At 37.8% G+C, this 19,034-nt stretch overlaps 1 protein-coding gene across 2 annotated transcripts in view; it reads left to right on the top strand.

Moving 5' to 3' along the window:
* Positions 1-15,705, top strand: part of LGR5 (leucine rich repeat containing G protein-coupled receptor 5) — a 141,723-nt gene extending 126,018 nt beyond the window's left edge. For both annotated transcript variants that reach the window (XM_012441308.2, XM_012441307.2), the window contains 7 exons: positions 1,565-1,630; positions 2,597-2,668; positions 7,268-7,339; positions 8,143-8,268; positions 9,594-9,739; positions 11,743-11,826; positions 13,043-15,705. In XM_012441308.2, the coding sequence (XP_012296731.2) occupies positions 1,565-1,630; positions 2,597-2,668; positions 7,268-7,339; positions 8,143-8,268; positions 9,594-9,739; positions 11,743-11,826; positions 13,043-14,130 (1,654 nt within the window). In that variant the 3' untranslated portion in view covers positions 14,131-15,705. The remainder of the gene's footprint in view (positions 1-1,564; positions 1,631-2,596; positions 2,669-7,267; positions 7,340-8,142; positions 8,269-9,593; positions 9,740-11,742; positions 11,827-13,042) is intronic.
* The last annotated feature ends 3,329 nt before the right edge of the window (positions 15,706-19,034 follow it).

Below are 19,034 nucleotides of genomic sequence, written 5' to 3'. Positions count from 1 at the left end.
AAATGCCCATCAATGAAAGACTGGATAAAGAAAATGTGGTACATATACAACATGGACTACGACACAGCCATAAAAAGGAATGAGGTCATGTCCTTTGCAGAAACATGGATGAAGCTGGAAGCCATTATTCACAGCAAATTAATGCAAGAACAGAAAACCAAACACCACATGTTCTCACTTGTAATACACTTAAAGTGGGAACAATGAAAACACATGGACACAGGGAGGGGAACCACACTTACTGGGTCCTGCCACAGGAGAGTGGGAGGGGGAAAGCATTAAGGAAAAAGAGCTAAAGCACTCTGAGCTTAATACCTAGGTAATGGGTTGATAGGTGGAGCAAACCACCATGGCACACCTTTACCTATGTAACAAACTTGTATGTCCTGCACGTGTACCCCAGAACTTAAAATAAAATAAAATAATTTTTTTAAAAAAGTGCTTGGTCAATGTTAGCCATGAAAATAGTTAAGTAGAAGGTTTTATGTTCCCTCTATTAAGAGGTAGATAATGAAGGATTAAACCCTTTGCGGCCTGCAGAGATGAGTAAACCAATTATCAGCTTTGATAATATGTGTGCCCATTTTACTATATTCACTACTTTTCAAAAGGTAGTGAATATTTGTGCATAGGTGTGAGGTTTTAGAGGTATTAGTTGGGGGGAAAAATCTTTCAAATCTTTAAAAAGTTACAAATTTGGGTTTAAAAGCAGCTTTATTTGTACTACTTATGCAGAGTAAATAAACTTTATTCCTTTATAAATCCCATTTATTCAATAAATGTAGGATAAAGTGATCAATTTTAAGAATAAAGTCCCTTAGAAAACAGTATGTTTTTTTCATTGCATAGTGGTAATCTGGTTTTAAGTATTAGAATCAGGCATGAAAATGTGTTAGCTGATTAGCTGATAACTTTTAAAACATAAAACAAGATTGCTTTTATATATCTATGTTACATTATCTACCAACTTTCTTTGCTTTTAAGCTTTCTGCAAATTATGATGGCTTGCTTTAGATTAGTTATATTATACTATAAATATGTCCAGATGTTTTTGTTATTCTGTAGTTTGTTGAATTTTGGCTGAAGACTCTCTTAGATTCTGTTCCCTTGCTTCCTTCTTGCGGTGATTGATTTCAAAGTTCCTGCTATGTTTTGAATTGTTAGGTTTTTTTTTAAAAGAGTTCATCAGAAAAGAAACAACAATGATTTATCTTAGCTGTAGAGATGTAGCAGCTCTTAGAGACAGAGGCACAATTATTTAATTTAATTTGTACTTATTGCAGTAAGATAATAGCTAGAACATTGTAGAGCACTGCTAACAAAATATAAATGAATTCATTAAGTAAATTATTTAAATCAATTAAAGAAGTATAACAGTTACATTTCAGTAAACATTTAAATCTACTGGTTAATCCAATAATACCTCCTCCATGTCAGGGCTGTGAAAATGTTCAGAGTCTGCCTTTGGGAGATATAACATCTTGGAGGGAAAAGGAGAGCAAAGCATGTTTCTTTATGATTTATTTGTAACAGATTTTCCCTTTTTGCACCTTCTGTTTTTCAGAGATCTGTCATACAACCTATTAGAAGATTTACCCAGTTTTTCAGTTTGCCAAAAGCTTCAGAAAATGTAAGTCTAGAAGTCTCTAAGTCACCTAGCAAAAATCAAGAATCAAAACTCTCATTTCTCAGGGTCATTGGTTCATTTACCCTGTGGTTCACTGGGGAGACATGTGATCCTTTCCCTTCTTACACACGCAAGGTGTGACTGTGCAGCATGGTTAGAAAGTTGGGAAACATAGATATTATTTTTCATGAACTGTACCATAATATTAGTAAAACATTTATTATATATCTGCTTTATTTTCCTTCTAACTTAGGGTACTAGTTAATTGGGTGTGTTCGGGCTTTGAAATTTTTCTTATTGTACAAGTACAACCAAACTTACATATCCAATAAGTGGTATTATTTTTTGATATATTGGAACTTAGGTTTGTTGGTGTGTTTGTTTCACAATAGTCATCTTTAAGGAGGGCCGTATTTGTCATATTTAAGGTGCTACGGATGCTACGTATGCATGAAACACTTTAGAATTCCTCTCTTAAAATTGCCCCCTCTACAAAACATCAGCCTTGTTGTTTTTTAGTCACACTTTAGTTTTGATCAAAACCATATTAACCATCTATCCCTTCACACTTAGTTTTTCTCTCAATGCCTTTCGGTGCTTAAGAGAGAAAAACAAAGCAAATCCATCTGCAAAAGGTAAAGAATTGACCCTCCTGAAGACCCTTGAATCCCAGAAAGGCTCAGAAGGCAGCACTAGGAGAAGAGTCCTCCAGTGTTTCGAATGATGATTGCATGTTTGGAATATAGTTATATGTCCTCCCAAGCGAACTAGCTCCTTTGAAAGGCACAATACTTGAGTGTGTAAATGGTAATGTTCTTCTTTAAACAAACAAAAACCAGTCACTTGATAGATATACTTCATGTGTTCCTTTGATTGAGGGCAGGTAGTCCCTCTATAAAAGTTATCTGAAGTCTGTAATCTTTGAAACCAGTAACTTTGAAATCAATCTTTGCCACCCTGTCATTTCAGTGACCTAAGACATAATGAAATCTACGAAATTAAAGTTGACACTTTCCAGCAGTTGCTTAGCCTCCGATCTCTGTGAGTATCACCTCCCAGAGCATTCCCCAGCACAGAGCATTTTCTTTCTCTTTGGGGCCTTCCCCTCATATTTTTTTTTTTCATTGTGTACTATTCTGGTTGGACTTTTGTGCATGTATTTGCTATGAAACAGCAAGTATTTTGCTTCTGGTAATTTCCAGGAATCAATCTAAAAGTAGCAAATTTGCGATTATGCCCTTTACCAGTCAGCAGGCAGAAGGTTATAATGAAGAGGAAGGAGGCTAAGCTGTTGACTAGCCTACTGTGTTTTCTATCCACAACTGCAAAGATGGGATGATCACATTGTTCTATCTGCCTGCTTTTTTCCTGGTAAAGCAAAGGTTTTCACTGTGTGTCTTAAAGTGCTTAATAATCACCTGGATGGGAGTGAAACATACACACTCCAGACCTTTATCTGCCTCATGAGTTAGAATCTCTGGAGTGGGGACTGGGAATCTGCATTTTAACAAGTGCACTAAGGTTTGAACACGGCTGTTCTAGGAAACACTTCTGTTGCTCAGGCAACTAAAATTTGTAAATACTTGTGTTTAATTCCATTTTATGATTGAAATGTTATATATTAAATTTTTTTAAAAAACTTACCAGCAGATTATTTTATGAAACAACAGTTAAAACTTTTCTATACTGAAACTGGATTTCAACATGATTTTGATGAATGGTAATGATAGGTAACGTTTAAACTATAGTATGTTTGTTAAAAACCTTTCTTTTGCTGACTTCTAAAGTTGTTTTTTGTATTTAAGAGGAGATTATACCCTTGGTAAAATAATACTATTCCTCAAAAAACTTTAACTTTGCTTTTAAGAGTCACTTTCTCCCAAAAGTTTACCTTAATAACACCTTGTTCTGAATTTCGTTGTATTGCCCTTCCCTTACTTTTGTTGAAATCTACTTGTGTTGTGCTTTCACTTAAAAAAAAATAATAAGTGTAAGAGAAAAATACTTTTATTACCTGTCTTATTCACCTGATTTGATTTCTGGCTACTCCAAAAGTCAGTTCTATATTAAAAGGCTGATATCTAAAGACACCAAAAGAATGTGACACAGGCTTTGAAGAATAAATGTCTGAATCCCCTTGAATTCCTCCTTCCCCTGTGACCTCACATTCAGTCACTCACCAAACTGTGCCAACTCCAATTCATCCTCTCCACTCCTCCACTGCAGGCCCATTAATGACACGTTTGGATCATCGTCATCCTCCCAACCAGTCCTTCTGGCATCTGTCTACCCATTCATCTTATTCTTTCTTAAATAAAAATCGAATCCTGTTATTTTCCTGCTTCAAAAACTTTCTAATTATTCCCCTGTTATCTTCAAGATCAAGACCAAACTTCCCTGCACCGCTCTTCAAAATCTGATTCCAACCTCCTGATAGTGTCATCTCTCCCTCACACACTCCCAGGTCCCTGACACACGAGCCCCCTCTTTCTCCTATTCCCTATTCTCATTGCCTATGGGCTTCCTCCCCACCCATGACTTGTCCCCCTGCCCATTTCACAAGAACAAGGTCTTCTATCTTTGAGTCCACTTCACTCTGATGCACTTTGCACATTCTCTACGATAGAACTTAATGCTCAGCACTGTCATCAGGTAGACTATGCCATACCTGAAAACAATAAGAACTTTTCCAGGTTTCCACAAATTCAAATTTCAGTAAAATTTCTAGTCCAGGGTCTAGTGCAGTGGCTTTTTCATTATTTACTTAAGAATTTAAACATGTTCTGAGCACTAAATCAGGGACTGTGAAGTCAGTGTGCCTGGGTTTGAATCGCAGCTCCTGAGATTACTCTGTAATTTGTTACCCAAGTGACTTACCACACAGTATCTCCATTTCCTCATGAGTAAAATGAAGATAATAATATCTACCTCTTAGGGTTGTGGTGAGGGTTATGAGATTAAAGCCTGTATAAAAAGAAAAAGCCTCATAACTGTACCTGGCACATTGTAACTATGCAACCTTATTATTATTATGAAAATAAGTATATAGCCTTTGAGTGTTCTAGCAAGAAACAGAAATCATTTAAGATGGTTGAAATGCAGAAATACCATTTGACCCAGCAATCCCATTACTAAACATATACCCCCAAAAATATAAATCATTCTGCCAGGTGTGATGGCTCACACCTATAATCCCAGCACTTTCGGAAGCCGAAGCAGGCGGATCACTTGAGGTCAGGAGTTTGAAACCAGTGTGGCCAACATGGTGTAATCCTGTCTCTGCTAAAAATACAAAAAAATTAGCTGGGCCTGGTGGTGGGCACCAGTAATCCCAGCTACTCAGGAGGCAGAGGCAGGAGAATCACTTGAACCTGGGAGGCAATGGTTGCAGTGAGCCGAGATCGTGCCACTGCCCTCCATCCTAGGTGACAGAGCAAGACTCCATCTCAAATATACATATATATATATCTGTGTGTGTGTGCACGTGCACATGTGTATCATCCTGTTATAAAGATACATACACATGTATGTTCATTGCACCACTATTCACAATAGCAAAGACATGGAATCAACCCAAATGCCCATCAATAATAGACTGGATAAAAAAAAATGTGGCACATATACACCATAGAATACTATGCAGCCATAAAAAGGAATGAGATCATGTTCTTTACAGGGACATGAGTAGAGCTGGAAGCCATTATTCTCAGAAAACTAACACAGGAACAGAAAACCAAACACTGTATGTTCTCACTTGTAAGTAGGAGCTGAACAGTAAGAACACAGGGACACAGGGAGAGGGACAACACACACCAGCGCATATCAGGATGGCAGGGGGAGGGAGAGCATCAGGATAAACAGCTAATGCATGCAGGGCTTAATACCTAGGTGATGGGTTGATAGGTGCAGCAAATCTACCATGGCACATGTTTACCTGTGTAACAAACCAGCATGTCCTGCACATGTATCCTGGAACTTAAAATTAAAGTTTTAAAAAAGATAGGTCAAACAAAAAGACACGTACATAGGTCTTGGCAGGGAACAAGCAAAGATGGGTGTGCAGAAACCAGTAACATCAGGGGCTAGAGTCACAGGGAGGAAATGATGTTTCCAGGACACAGAAAGAGCTTAAGCATGGAGAAGTGTTGCAGCAGTTGAGAAGGTCTGTAGCTGCCATGAGAGATATTCCAAAACAGGGAAGAGAAGACCATGCATGCCCTGACCTCCCTTTCCTCCTGGGGCTTCTCCTGAGAATACAACTGAGGCCATTAGGGAGCTTTGGGGATGCAGCCTGCAGGATCAGCCCCAGGCACAGAGCAGGGCAGGAAAGCAGAAAATGACTCCTCTGGGGCTGCTGAGGATTCCAGCACACAGCTCATGAATTGAAAAGGAATTACAGGCCTTTGAACATATAAATTCTCACATATTTACTTAAACCCCAGTCAAATCACTCTAAGCACCATGGCAGGACTTGGCCTACATTCCAGATATTCTGCTCTGTGAAGCTCTCCCAGGGCACCATGATCTACTTAAAGCTGCCAAAAAGACTCTGACAGATGGTATTACTTGCTCACCTCAGTGACACGTATTTCTTGAGCAGCTCAACAGAAGACAGTCTTCTCACTCAATTACCCAAAGCCCAGCCGCCATTTGTAGCTTTTCTACCTTCCATACGTTTCCTCCCCTTGTTAACTGTTCTGGGATCAAAGAAAAGACTTCCAGTTTCCTCCAGGAAAGAAGGACAGGTCCCTAAGGAATCTTTAAAATGAGAATGTAAATATTCTGTGAATATCATGTATTAAGGTAACCCTGGAGCCCAATATCATAAACACTTGAGAAAAGTTGACTTTGTTTACTTTCAGTTCTCTCAACTCAAATGCCTACGTGTTAGTTACCCTTGTTAGTCATTTAAAAAAAAGAATCTTAAATTCATACTTCCTTTTTAAAAATGTAGTTCTTATTCCTGATAAGTTATCTACAGAAGTTTTTGCAAAAGGTTTTATTCCTACTTAATTATCTGCAGTTCATTATGTGTACATGGGAAGTGAATTTTATTTCCCCATAAACTGTAGTTTTCTTTACTATCAAATAATTTTATTTCTAACATAAGTTGGCCACTATTTTATTCATATTCTGGTTAATAATTTACTTGTCAGTATCTTTCCTGGAAATGTTCTTGAAAGCATCTTTGTATTTCTCTCAAGGCCTAACATACATGAGTGATGTGCCCAAATTTTTTTGAGTTTCATTATATATCCAAGGACATTTTATAATTTAAAACTTACTTGCTTGTCAGAAGAAGAGACTCAAAAATTTCTGTCCCTTCCCACACTGCTACAAGCACTCATTTTAGAAAGGCCCTAATAAAATTTTACAACCATGTTAAAGTTAACCTTTTAGCAAGAGTAAAAACCAATATATCCACCTAAATGACGTTTCTTTGGTTTTAACAAGCTTGATTTAAAGTTCTCTCATTAGTCATTTCATACCACTAATATCTTAATCTGAAGGGCAGTTTGATAAGTTAATTGTTTCTGATCTGAATGGAAATTAATTTTGGTAGAAGGCTGAATGCATATGATAAAACTTCACATGCTCTTTATTCTATATAATTCTCTAATTTGCCTTCTTTTTGAATAGGAATTTGGCTTGGAACAAAATTGCTATTATTCACTCCAATGCATTTTCCACTTTGCCGTCCCTAATAAAGCTGTGAGTATTCCATAACTTGTTTATGGTACGTCTCTTCATAATTGGGGGCCATCTAGTCAATTTTAAAACTTGGTTTTGTTGAAAAGCTGGAAATGCACAGATTACCTACCCTCTGTGTTCTCCATGCCTAGAGTTTGACAGAGCCAGGGAAGAGTTCTCCTGCTCCTCCAGTGCCACGTGGGCCCTTAAGTGAATAATTGAAGATCTGGGTAACACCTGGTTCTCATTATTCAGCTGAAGTTTTTTATTTTTGCTGAGTAATCAGGTGGAATGGAATAAGATGTCAGTTCAGGTCTGAAGGGCTTCCATTTTATCTTATGCCATCTCAACTGATAAACAATCTTCCTGTCCCTTTTTCCCCCTCCGCTTCCCATCTCTTGCCTTTCTCTCCCCATCTCTTACCTAATAAAGAAAGAAGAAATTGGTTAGACAGAAATTAGGAGAAGAAGAAGGGGAGTAAATACACTCCCAAATTTTTTACCACTGACTCCTAATCTAGTCAGCATCATGTTTCTAATTAAATATAGCACCTTCCCCTTGATTTTAGATGTCCGCACCTGCCAAATGAAGCTGAATATAGAACAATTTGAATGCAATTAAAACCTTTTCTCCCTTGCAATCCTGGTTGTGAATAGAAAAGTTATCAAGAGCTAAACCAAATGATTACTTTTACCATTAAGAGTGAGGACCCTGCTTAGAAGTTTTTATTAAGTAATTTAATGATCTTTAGGTTGTTGTTTTTTTAACATAAACGTTTTATGCTAACATAGACTAAAAGCCAATTGTTGTTTGATGTTTTGCAGGGACCTGTCGTCCAACCTCCTGTCGTCTTTTCCTGTAACTGGGTTACATGGTTTAACTCACTTAAAATTAACAGGAAATCATGCCTTACAGAGCTTGATATCATCTGAAAACTTTCCAGAACTCAAGTGAGTTTGTCATTAAAACTAATAAGATACATTTGTGGTCATGTGAAATAATAGACGTATTATAGTGGTTTCCTAAATTTATGAGGTCGTGAGACCCTTTTGAATTGCATTTCATGCCCTCAAGTCTCCCAACCCTGAAGCATTATTAGGACAAACCCTGAAGTGGGAAAATGTGTCCTCCTGACCATATTTCCTTTCCTTCTCAAAGATGCCTCCCAGAATCACAGAGTTCATAGGATGAGTTTGAAAACCATTGATCCACGGAATGCATAAAAACTAGGACATGTAATTAAATAACATTATAACATTATTCTATTCTTGTTTATAATTTTTAATTTAGCTGTGTGTATCTATTAAAATATACTAAATTAATATTTTTTTGAGGAAGTAATGCTGCTTAAAACCTGTTATGCTTATTATTGACAAAGAGGTATCTTGAAAAAATAGGTATTTTTTTAACCCACAGAGTTTTTACATACTTTTAAAATCATGAAAGTAATAAAACTCCAAAAGAGAATTGGGAAAGTATAAGAGAGAGCAAAAATCTTTTTTAAATTTTTAATGTTTTTATTTTTTATGGTTACATAGTTGGTGTATATATTTATGGGGTACATGAGATGGTTTGATACAGGCATGCAATGTGTAATAAGCACATCATGGAAAATGGGGTATCCATCTCCTCAAGCATTTATCCTTTGAATTACAATCTGATTACACTGTTTATTTCAAAATACCCAATTAAATTATTGTTGACTACAGCCACCCTATTGTGCTACTGAATAGTCGGTGTTACTTATTCTTCCTATTTTTTTGTACCCATCAACCATCCCTACCTCCCCGCAAGTCTACTCTTCCCAGCCTATGTTAAGCATCCAGGAACAAAAATCTTTAAAATCCCCCCCAAACAACATTTTTAAGTTACTTCTGTTCCAGTGCATTTTTAATTGTTAGACTCAAAATGTGCATAGAAATATATGTCATATTTTAGTCACTTATTCGGCCATAAGCACTTTTTTCATGTTGCTACAATTTTCCTAGCAGTCATTTTTTAACCTTTTTATTTTGGAAATTTTCCATCATTTGAGCAATGGACATTGCATCACTCAACTTCAGGAATTATCAACATTTCATAGTGATCATTTTTAATAACTTCATTTTTTTATAAATAGCACTGTAATGAACATCTTTATGCCCATAACTTATATTTTGGATTATTTATTTAGGCTAAAATCCAAAGGTGGAATCATTGGGTGAAAGAACATGAACACTATATTTAATTATCCATTTCTTTAAGTGTTTTTTGTTTGGGTTTTGTTCATTTAAAGGGTAATAGAAATGCCTTATGCTTACCAGTGCTGTGCATTTGAAGTGTGTGAGAATGCCTACAAGATTTCTAATCAATGGAATAAAGGTGACAACAGAAGTATGGATGACCTTCATAAGAAAGAGGCTGGAATGTTTCAGGTTCAAGGTAGGACTTGCTATGCCATGGTGATGAGTTATGACTTAAAAAAGTCATAGAACAGGCCAGCCATGGTGGCTTACACCTGTAATCCCAACACTTTGGGAGGCCGAGGCAGGTGGATCACTTGAGATTAGGAGTTCGAGACCAGCCTGGCCAACATGGTAAAACCCTATCTCTACTAAAAATACAAAAAATTAGCCGGGCGTGGTGGCCCATGCCAGTAATCCCAGGTACTTAGGAGGCTGAGGCATAAGAATCGCTTCAACCCAGGAGGCAGGTTGATTCCAAATCAAACTGAGCTGAAATCGCACCACTACACAACAGTCTGGGCAAAAGAGCAAGACTATCTCAAAAAAAAGAAAAAAAATCATCGAACAAATTATCTGAACTTCAGACAAGTCCCTGTGTAATTGCCTCAGCAAATTGTGAATAAATTCCACTTTTTAAAAACTCCCTGAGAAAGAGAAACTCACTCAAGATTCATTCTAAAATTTCATCTGTTCTGTAGGTGAATTATTTATATTTATATTTATATTCATAATTACATTCCCCCTTAGCATACACTGTCCTCAGGGGTGATTACTGTCATGATGGTTCCATCAACTTTTTAAAGGGTCCTATTTCTGAAGATGCCTTTTTTATACGTATTCCAGAAAATTTTCCTCCAGAAGACAAAATCTATTTTTATTCTTATGGCCTGGAAGGAAGGGAAGATATAAACATTTTAGATTCCTTATATTTCAGCAGAAGGGCTTAAGAATACAACTTTTTGTCCAACTAATTCCAAATCATTCCCCCACCCACCCCACCCAGGGGTATCTGTCCAGAAGGTGAAATGAGATAATGTCTGTAAAGCTTAGCTTTTCTTGAAGTAAGACGTTACCTAAACAGACAACAATGCCTCTCAAACCACACCTGTGGTAATGAGGAGGTGCTTCGGGCACCACCTCCTCCCTTCCCTGCCAACCCTGCGAGTTTGCACAAAGTCTAAACAGACTAAACAGAGGGATGGCTTCTCAGCCTTTGGGCCTTAATGGTCTGTTGATTCCAAAGCAAGTATGATTCAGTCTGTTTGCAGATAACCTTACCAGTTTTTCCTGCCTGTGTATCTGTTTAAGGAACTGATATCTTCGTCCTTGCCTTCTTTGTTTTAGGCCACAGCATGTGTCTTGTTCTTGTTCTTGCTTCAGTTTTTGCTCTTCCTGCCTCACCCACTCTAATTTCTACTACATTTGTTCACTCAAAAAATAAAAACACAAGCAAAAATTTATTAGAGAGCCTACTTTGTGCCAGGCACTGTTCTAGGCCTTGAACATACACAATGAACAACAGAAAGATGGTCATTCATGTAGTTTAGTTTCAAGGGCAGTGATTCTCAACCCTGAGCCACATATTAGAATCTCATAGCAACTTTTAAAAAACATTGATCCCCAAATCCCACATGAGGCCAGTTAAATCTATATTGTTGGGGAAGTATGTTAGATCACAAAACTCCTCTTTCATGGATAGCTAAACCAAGCACCAAACTTGATTTGTCCTCTGTTATGCAGAATTCCCCAGGGAAGACCGGAACTTGCTGCACCTGATTCTCCCTCTGGTGTTCAGAGAACACAGCCTAGAACATTTGCACGATAGCTATTACAGTCTTAGAAATTTAGATAAAACAGTTCCTGCTCTGAATAAAGAGGCCCATAGCCTCCTCTAATTTAGCTCTGCAGTGTGGGAACATCATTAGCTGCAGGGAACAAGAGTAGAATATGAGAGTTTAGATGTTACACCCAGAGTCTGGGGTCACTCTCCCTCACCCCCAGTTGTACTAGAATAGTATGTCATAGCAGTTTGAGTCGAACATCCAAAGGCAACTTTATAACAGACTTGCAAGAAAGCTAGAGCACAAGCAATTTGTGACAGTTCATGTCTCCAGAACAACCCAGGACTGCCCTCTCTGGGATTTGGTCCCTTGAAAAGAGAGGCAGAACTAATCATGCCAGAACTTCTTGTGCCTGCAGATGAACGTGACCTTGAAGATTTACTACTTGACTTTGAGGAAGACCTGAAAGCCCTTCATTCAGTGCAATGTTCACCTTCCCCAGGTGAGAAAGGCATCAAAACTTCCTCAACAGCAGTATCCACCACTGATTCTGAGTCCATCAAAAACAACGCAGCTATACTTTAAAAGCCGAATCTGTGCCTGCTTTGCAGCTCATCAGCAACCCTCCCCATAGTGGCCTGTCAAATACAAATACTCATTCCCTGGAGTTGTTTTTCACTTGCAAATAGGTTTGAGGTGGGAGGACTTTTGATTTAACTTAATCTAAACTAAAATATCAAGTATGTTGTCATATTACAGGCATATGTAATTTTTTAAATACTAGCAATTTACCCTGAAATAGTATGCTATAATCTTGCTTTGTGTAATCACTGACTTCTGAAAGTGGCTTAGGTTTTTCTTAGAAATTACTGTTTGGTAAAAGCAAGTAATAGTTTGTACAGATAAGAGGGAATGGAAGGAGAGGGGAGGGAAGGGAAGGGGAAGGGAAGAGAAGGGAAGGGGGGAGGGAAGGGGAAGGGAAGAGAAGGGAGAAGGGGAAGGGAAGGGAGAAGGGAAGGGAAAGGGAAGAGAAGGGAATAAAAAAGGTAAGCGAAGGGGAAGGGGAAGGGGGACGGGAAGGGGAAGGGGAAAGGGAAGGGGAAGGGGAAAAGAAGGGGAAGGGGAAGAAAGAGAAGCTGAATTCACTTAATAGTTTGTCCCATTCCAAAAAAAAAACAGGATGAGCCAGTCGAAAAAAGATAGGTAGAAAGAGTTGATATTTTATTTTTAATGCATAGATTGTTTCTTGCTCCCTAACCTCAAATTTCAATCTAAAACTAAGATGAGATTTTCATGAAATTCATGCTCATAATATTATGGAGTATTTTCCTGGTATTATCCTTGTCTGCCTATGGAAACTTATGGAAATATACTGAAAAACTATACAAAGAAAAGTCCAGGAGATCTGGCTTTTTACCTGGCTGCAACACAGCTGTATCTTAGGGACTTTAATCAAGTGATTGAAATTCTCCATTGTCATTTCTTCATCAATACCCTGGAACATGAGCACCTGCTGTACTCACCCAGCCAGTGCTGCAGATGATCCAGGGTGACAGCGGCTTGAGAAAGTGGAACAGGCACAGGGATACTGAGTGTTATTATTAGACTGTTTTTGACCACTATCTTTTGGCATCCTCAATACAGAGACAAAAGGGTAATTTGGCAAAAGTTGTAAACCCTAATTTGATACTCAATCTTTTCCTTCCTTGGACTTCTAGGCCCCTTCAAACCCTGTGAACACCTGCTTGATGGCTGGCTGATCAGAATTGGAGTGTGGACCATAGCAGTTCTGGCACTTAGTTGTAATGCCTTGGTGACTTCAACAGTTTTCAGATCCCCTCTGTACATTTCCTCCATTAAACTGTTAATTGGGGTCATCGCAGTGGTGAACATGCTCATGGGAGTCTCCAGTGCTGTGCTGGCTGGCGTGGATGCATTCACTTTTGGCAGCTTTGCACGACATGGTGCCTGGTGGGAGAATGGGGTGGGTTGCCAAGTCATTGGGTTTTTGTCCATTTTTGCTTCAGAATCATCTGTTTTCCTGCTTACTCTGGCAGCCCTGGAGCGTGGGTTCTCTGTGAAATGTTCTGCAAAATTTGAAACAAAAGCTCCCTTTTCTAGCCTGAAGGTAATCATTTTTCTCTGCGCCCTTCTGGCCTTGACCATGGCCGCAGTTCCCCTGCTGGGTGGCAGTGAGTATGGCGCCTCCCCGCTCTGCCTACCCTTGCCCTTTGGGGAGCCCAGCACCACAGGCTACATGGTCGCTCTCATCTTGCTCAATTCCCTTTGCTTCCTCATGATGACCATTGCCTATACCAAGCTCTACTGCAATCTGGACAAGGGAGACCTGGAGAATATTTGGGACTGCTCTATGGTGAAGCACATTGCCCTGTTGCTCTTCACCAACTGCATCCTCTATTGCCCCGTGGCTTTCTTGTCCTTCTCCTCTTTACTAAACCTCACATTTATCAGTCCTGAAGTAATTAAGTTTATTCTTCTGGTGATAGTCCCACTTCCTGCATGTCTCAATCCCCTTCTCTATATCCTCTTCAATCCTCACTTTAAGGAGGATCTGGGGAGCCTGGGAAAGCAAACCTATTTCTGGACAAGATCAAAACACCTAAGTCTGATGTCAGTTAACTCTGATGATGTTGAAAAACAGTCCTGTGACTCAACCCAAGCCTTGGTAACCTTCACCAGCTCTAGCATTGCTTACGACCTGCCTCCCAGTTCCATGCCATCACCAGCTTATCCAGTGACTGAGCGCTGCCATCTTTCCTCTGTAGCCTTTGTCCCATGTCTCTAATTAACATGTGAAAGAAAATGTTTTCAAAGGTTGAGAACCTGAAAATGTGAGATTGAGTACGTCAGAACAGTAACTAAGAAGAGCTGAGGTGAAACTCGGTTTGAAAACCAAAAAAAGAATCTCTCAGTGAGAAAAGGCTGAAAACCTATTGATACTTGAGAGTGAATATAAGTCTAAATGCTGCTTGTGTAATTTGTTCAGCTAAGGGATAGATTGAGCACACTATTTAGGTGAGCCCAGATCAAAAAAGCAGATTGAAATTTTCTTTAGAGAAGATTCTCCATGATTTTAATTGCATTCTCTTTAAACTCACCAGTATAATCATTTAGGGGGAAGAAGAACCCACTTGCTTTCCAAATAGATTTCTTTAAACTCACAAACTCCTTAAGATGTGGTTGGAGGAATTAGGAAAATAAGGATTTTCAATGAACTACATTACTAGGTAGAGGCTGTGACCCATAGGATTTCATCCTAATGACCACATGAAGATGTTTGAGCCCTCCTTTGCCTTTCCTCAGAAAGGATTCTTCTCAGGCACCAATTTGTTAGATGGATAACGTCCATCCAAGTTAACTCACTCATATGGAGATCATTTTTAGAGATACCAGGTTTTATATATCAGCACTAGATGGTTCCACCCTCATGGAATAAAACAAATATTTTGAAAGGAAAATGTGATGAAATTCTTAAATTGCTACTAAGGCAATCAATCATGTACAGGTGACATATGTCTTGTCTGATTTGTTTTTAACTCCTTGGTGCCCAAAACTCAGAAGGGAATTCCACTGCCAGCAATGAACATACCTGGAAAAGATAGTAAGCAACCTGGGATTTTTTTTTTTTTTTTTTCTGAATGAGTAAACAATTTTTGCAAGAAGTTTTATCAGTTGATTCAAACCGATGTGCATCTTGATCAAATGTGGACATGACATAAATTAAGTCCACTGATAAAATTTCTCACACATGTATCTCTAAAGATCTAGCAGATCCAATATCTGACACCACTTTGGACTCAAGAGACTCAGTAACATATTATTCTGTTTATTTACCTTGGTTTTAGCTGTGTTCTCTCTGGATAACCCACTTGATGTCAGGAACATTACTTCTCTGCTTATTCCATATTAATACTGTGTTAAGTATTTTAAGAAGCAAGTTATTAAATAAGAAAAGTCAAAGTATTAATTCTTACCTTTTATTAATCTATATTAGCTTCAATACATCCAAACCAAATGGCTGTTAGGTAGATTTATTTTTATATAAGCATGTTTATTTTAATAAGATGTTTTAACTTGGATTTGAAAAAATACATTTATGAGATGTTTTATAAGATGTGTAAATATAGAACTGTATTTATTACTATAGTAAAGATTCAGTAACATTAAGGACCATGATAATGGTAACAAACCATGTACAGTGGCCTATTCTTCCATATATATTGCATTTCTCTGCCTATTTTCTTTAAATTCATTAACTGTATATGTGTAAATATATAGTACTTGTAAATAGATTCCAAATTTGCTTTTCTATTGGGAAAAAAGATAAATTTGTAATAAAATGTGTGACTATAAGACAAAATATTTTCAAGTCTATTTATTGAGCCCAGAGGCAGATATATGGTCTCCTAAATGTTTTTAATTCTTGGAATGTAAGTACCTTTACTAGGTAATTATTAATATTTGCACTTTAAATATATTGGACTTGTCAAAAAATCAATCTTTTACAAAACAAATCAAAATATCATTACCAAATCCTGAATTGTTTACCTATGATTGATAAGCTATTTTGTCCTGACTTTTGTGAAACTTATTGTCCCCAGTAATAGTTTGGATTTTATAAGCTAGAACTTTTATTGGTCCCAAACTTGTTTTGCAACGTAAGAAAAAAAACCTCACATTTATAAAGAAATATATGAATAGTTTGAAAACTCAGGTCCATGTTAAAGAATAAGGTTGATGATTATGTCAAGGCCAAAACATGAGGACATGCAATTCCAAGGGCACAAAGAAACACACTGTTCCCTTCAGTCCCTGTCCCACAAAACATGAGAAATGAAATGATTTTTCTAGACACCTGTGCCAGACCCTACTCGCTCCATTGGTGATTCCTGCTTTCCTTGTATGGATTGCAAAATGAATCCATCAAGTACTGGTAGGAGGCACAGCATTCTTGCTAAAATTAACACGTTTACAGAGCACCCACAGGGCACCTGGCACTGTTTTCCACCTTCCCATCAAACTTAACCACATCCCTAGCCCCAGTTAACAGGCATCCAATGGGATCCTCTTGTGCAGTCCATGCTTGGCTTGGCTTGGCGTGGCTTACCTTCAGCTGAAACAAGGGTTCACTCCTCTTACTCTCACAACTCTTAGCCCAGGCAGCTGATAATAAAGTTGCATCTAGAGCAATGCATCTCAGCCTTTCTTTTCAACATACTTGCCCAAAGTCAGGAACAAGTCCTGGCAGCCTCTTTGTCTCCCGCTCAAGAAAACACAAGTCAGTAATGTAATTAAAATTAAAAACAACAAACACTTAAATTCACTCCAACTTATTTCTTTTGATAAATCCACAGGCTTTATGATTTTATTGGCAAAACACTAGTTATAATACACCTTACACAAAACACTGCCACCTGATAAATGTTCTCCACTCTAATGCAGCAGCATCAGAAAGAACTTTAATTATATCCACAAATAAATAAATCTACAGTGAGAAGGGGGAAAGATGTACTGTTCAGACAAATTGAACAACGGTAAAGAACCAACCATGGAACAAATTTTTAAAAATCATCAACTAGTGAGCTAGCCTAAAGTAAGGGATTAACAATTTAGTTTCCAAAAATAGGTTTATTCATTCAACAAATGTTGTGCAGCATTCTATGCACTGGGGATAACAAAACAAAGTCTGGAATTTGTATTCCAGTGGAAGGGAGGTAGACAATAAACAGATATAAACGTGGAAATATCTAATAGTAATATAAATGAAGGAAATGAAGCTATTCTAAGCCTGTTGGAGAGATTAGTGTGCTGTTTTAGATGAGAAGCTCAGGAAAGGCGTCTCTGGAAAGCCACCTTTTAAGCTGAGACCTTATGGTCACAGTGGAGCTACCTTTGCTTTGCTTTTGAATTTAACCAGTTACATCAAAAAACTCATTTCTAGTCCCTCTTTTCATGTCACCTATAACAAACTGTTTTGAATGACATTTTCATAGAAAAATATATTAGGTGGCTGTTACTGCACATAATTTTTTCTCAACTGTTACTGAAGAGAAAATCATTCTTATATGAAATTTTAAAAATCTACTCATTTAGTTTTGACTAAACATAGAAAAATAAGGTAGTAAAAAGAAATAAAATTAGCAACACCCTGTTCATTTAGAACCAGAAAAACTCTAACATCTGAAAAATTGGCAATGTCCTGCTTCTTTTGTTAATCTTATCATCACATTTAGTTGATGAGAAAGAAGTCCTAGATAAATAGATGGGACTTGCTGTGACCCTACTACTTCCATTCATGCTCTTCAGTGCTAGAGATCTGATTTCACAGTTCCACTATGCAGATAAAAGAGACTGACTTCCTATAAGCCACTAAACACTGACCATTTTCTATGTCAGGCCACAGAGACCCTTAACCACAATTAGACTCTGGTAGCTTTTCAAGTGAAGTGGTGAGGGGCTGTGTAGCCATATCCCCATTTCAATGTCCTCCTTAGGAACATTTCTAAAGATGTTGAACTCAGATCCTGCACTGACTCATTCATCTCACACATAAGTTTCCTGAAGCCTATTGGGTAGGATTATAAAACTTCAGAAACTGGCAGAAAATGCATGTGATAGGCTGGAGAAGTATTATGGAACATGGATTCAAACTCATTAGAGACTGCACTTGATGGGAATGTTGAAAACATGTTACTACATGAGAACAGCGAGTGAAACAGTGAGTGAAATAAGGAGATGATATCCTATCAAATAGTGCTCTAAAACAATGGCGAATGCATCACCTGGAGAAAAGTAGGCTACAGGAAAACATTTAAAATCTTTGAATAATTGAAATTTACTAAGTGCTTTCTTAAGTATTATAGTTGGCCAAATATAAAATGATTAAGCCCACTGCCAGACAGACCTGAGTTCAAATCCTACTTCTGTTACTATTTGTGTAATCCTTGGACAAGGTATTTAAAAATTTTTAGCCTCAACTTTCCCCTCAAAAAAAAAATGGGCATCATACCACCAGCCCCATAGGACTAGAAATACTAATAACTCAGTGTATATAAAGTTATCATCACACTACCTGCAAAGTATTAAATAGTACATATTTACTAAATGGATCCTGTCTTTTCCCCCGTTTGACAGCCTTATGGAATGAGCAAAGCAGGACTTGTCATTTTGCCAATGAAAATATAGAGTCAGAAGAATAAGTGACTTTCTAAGGTCATAGATGAGGAGCTAGGACTAAAACCCAAGTTTCACTTAATAGCACTGAAAAACAGTCAGAGTAAGTCGACTTACTCTATGAGAGAAGAAGAATCAATTAGTAAATGATTCAGAGACAGATAATGCTTACCTAAGAAAGGTTCCATTAGGCGTTTTGTATACCAAAAAAAACTATCATATTGAGTGAGAAGTTAGATCAAACAGCAGCTAACTTTCCAATGACCAACATTTTGGATGAATGCTTGTTAGTCTTCTCAGAAGGAATGCCAGATTCAGAAGACTGCTGAGGAAGGCAGTGAGACCTTATATCCACATCCTGAGACCAGAGGGTATAATTCTATGTCACGACTGCATGGGCATTTGTCAGTCCACTCGGCAGGGTGAAGGATAAAGATGTGAGATTTATCCACTTGTTACAGACCTGCTATGGAACACTAGAAAAGTGCCTTCATTTTTTCAGCTCCTGACTGACTC

This window comes from Aotus nancymaae, unplaced genomic scaffold (genome assembly GCF_030222135.1).
Source record: "Aotus nancymaae isolate 86718 unplaced genomic scaffold, 86718_ANA_hifiasm-v0.15.2.pri h1tg000016l, whole genome shotgun sequence".
Taxonomy (NCBI): domain Eukaryota; kingdom Metazoa; phylum Chordata; class Mammalia; order Primates; family Aotidae; genus Aotus; species Aotus nancymaae.
This window is presented reverse-complemented; position numbering and strand designations above follow the sequence as displayed.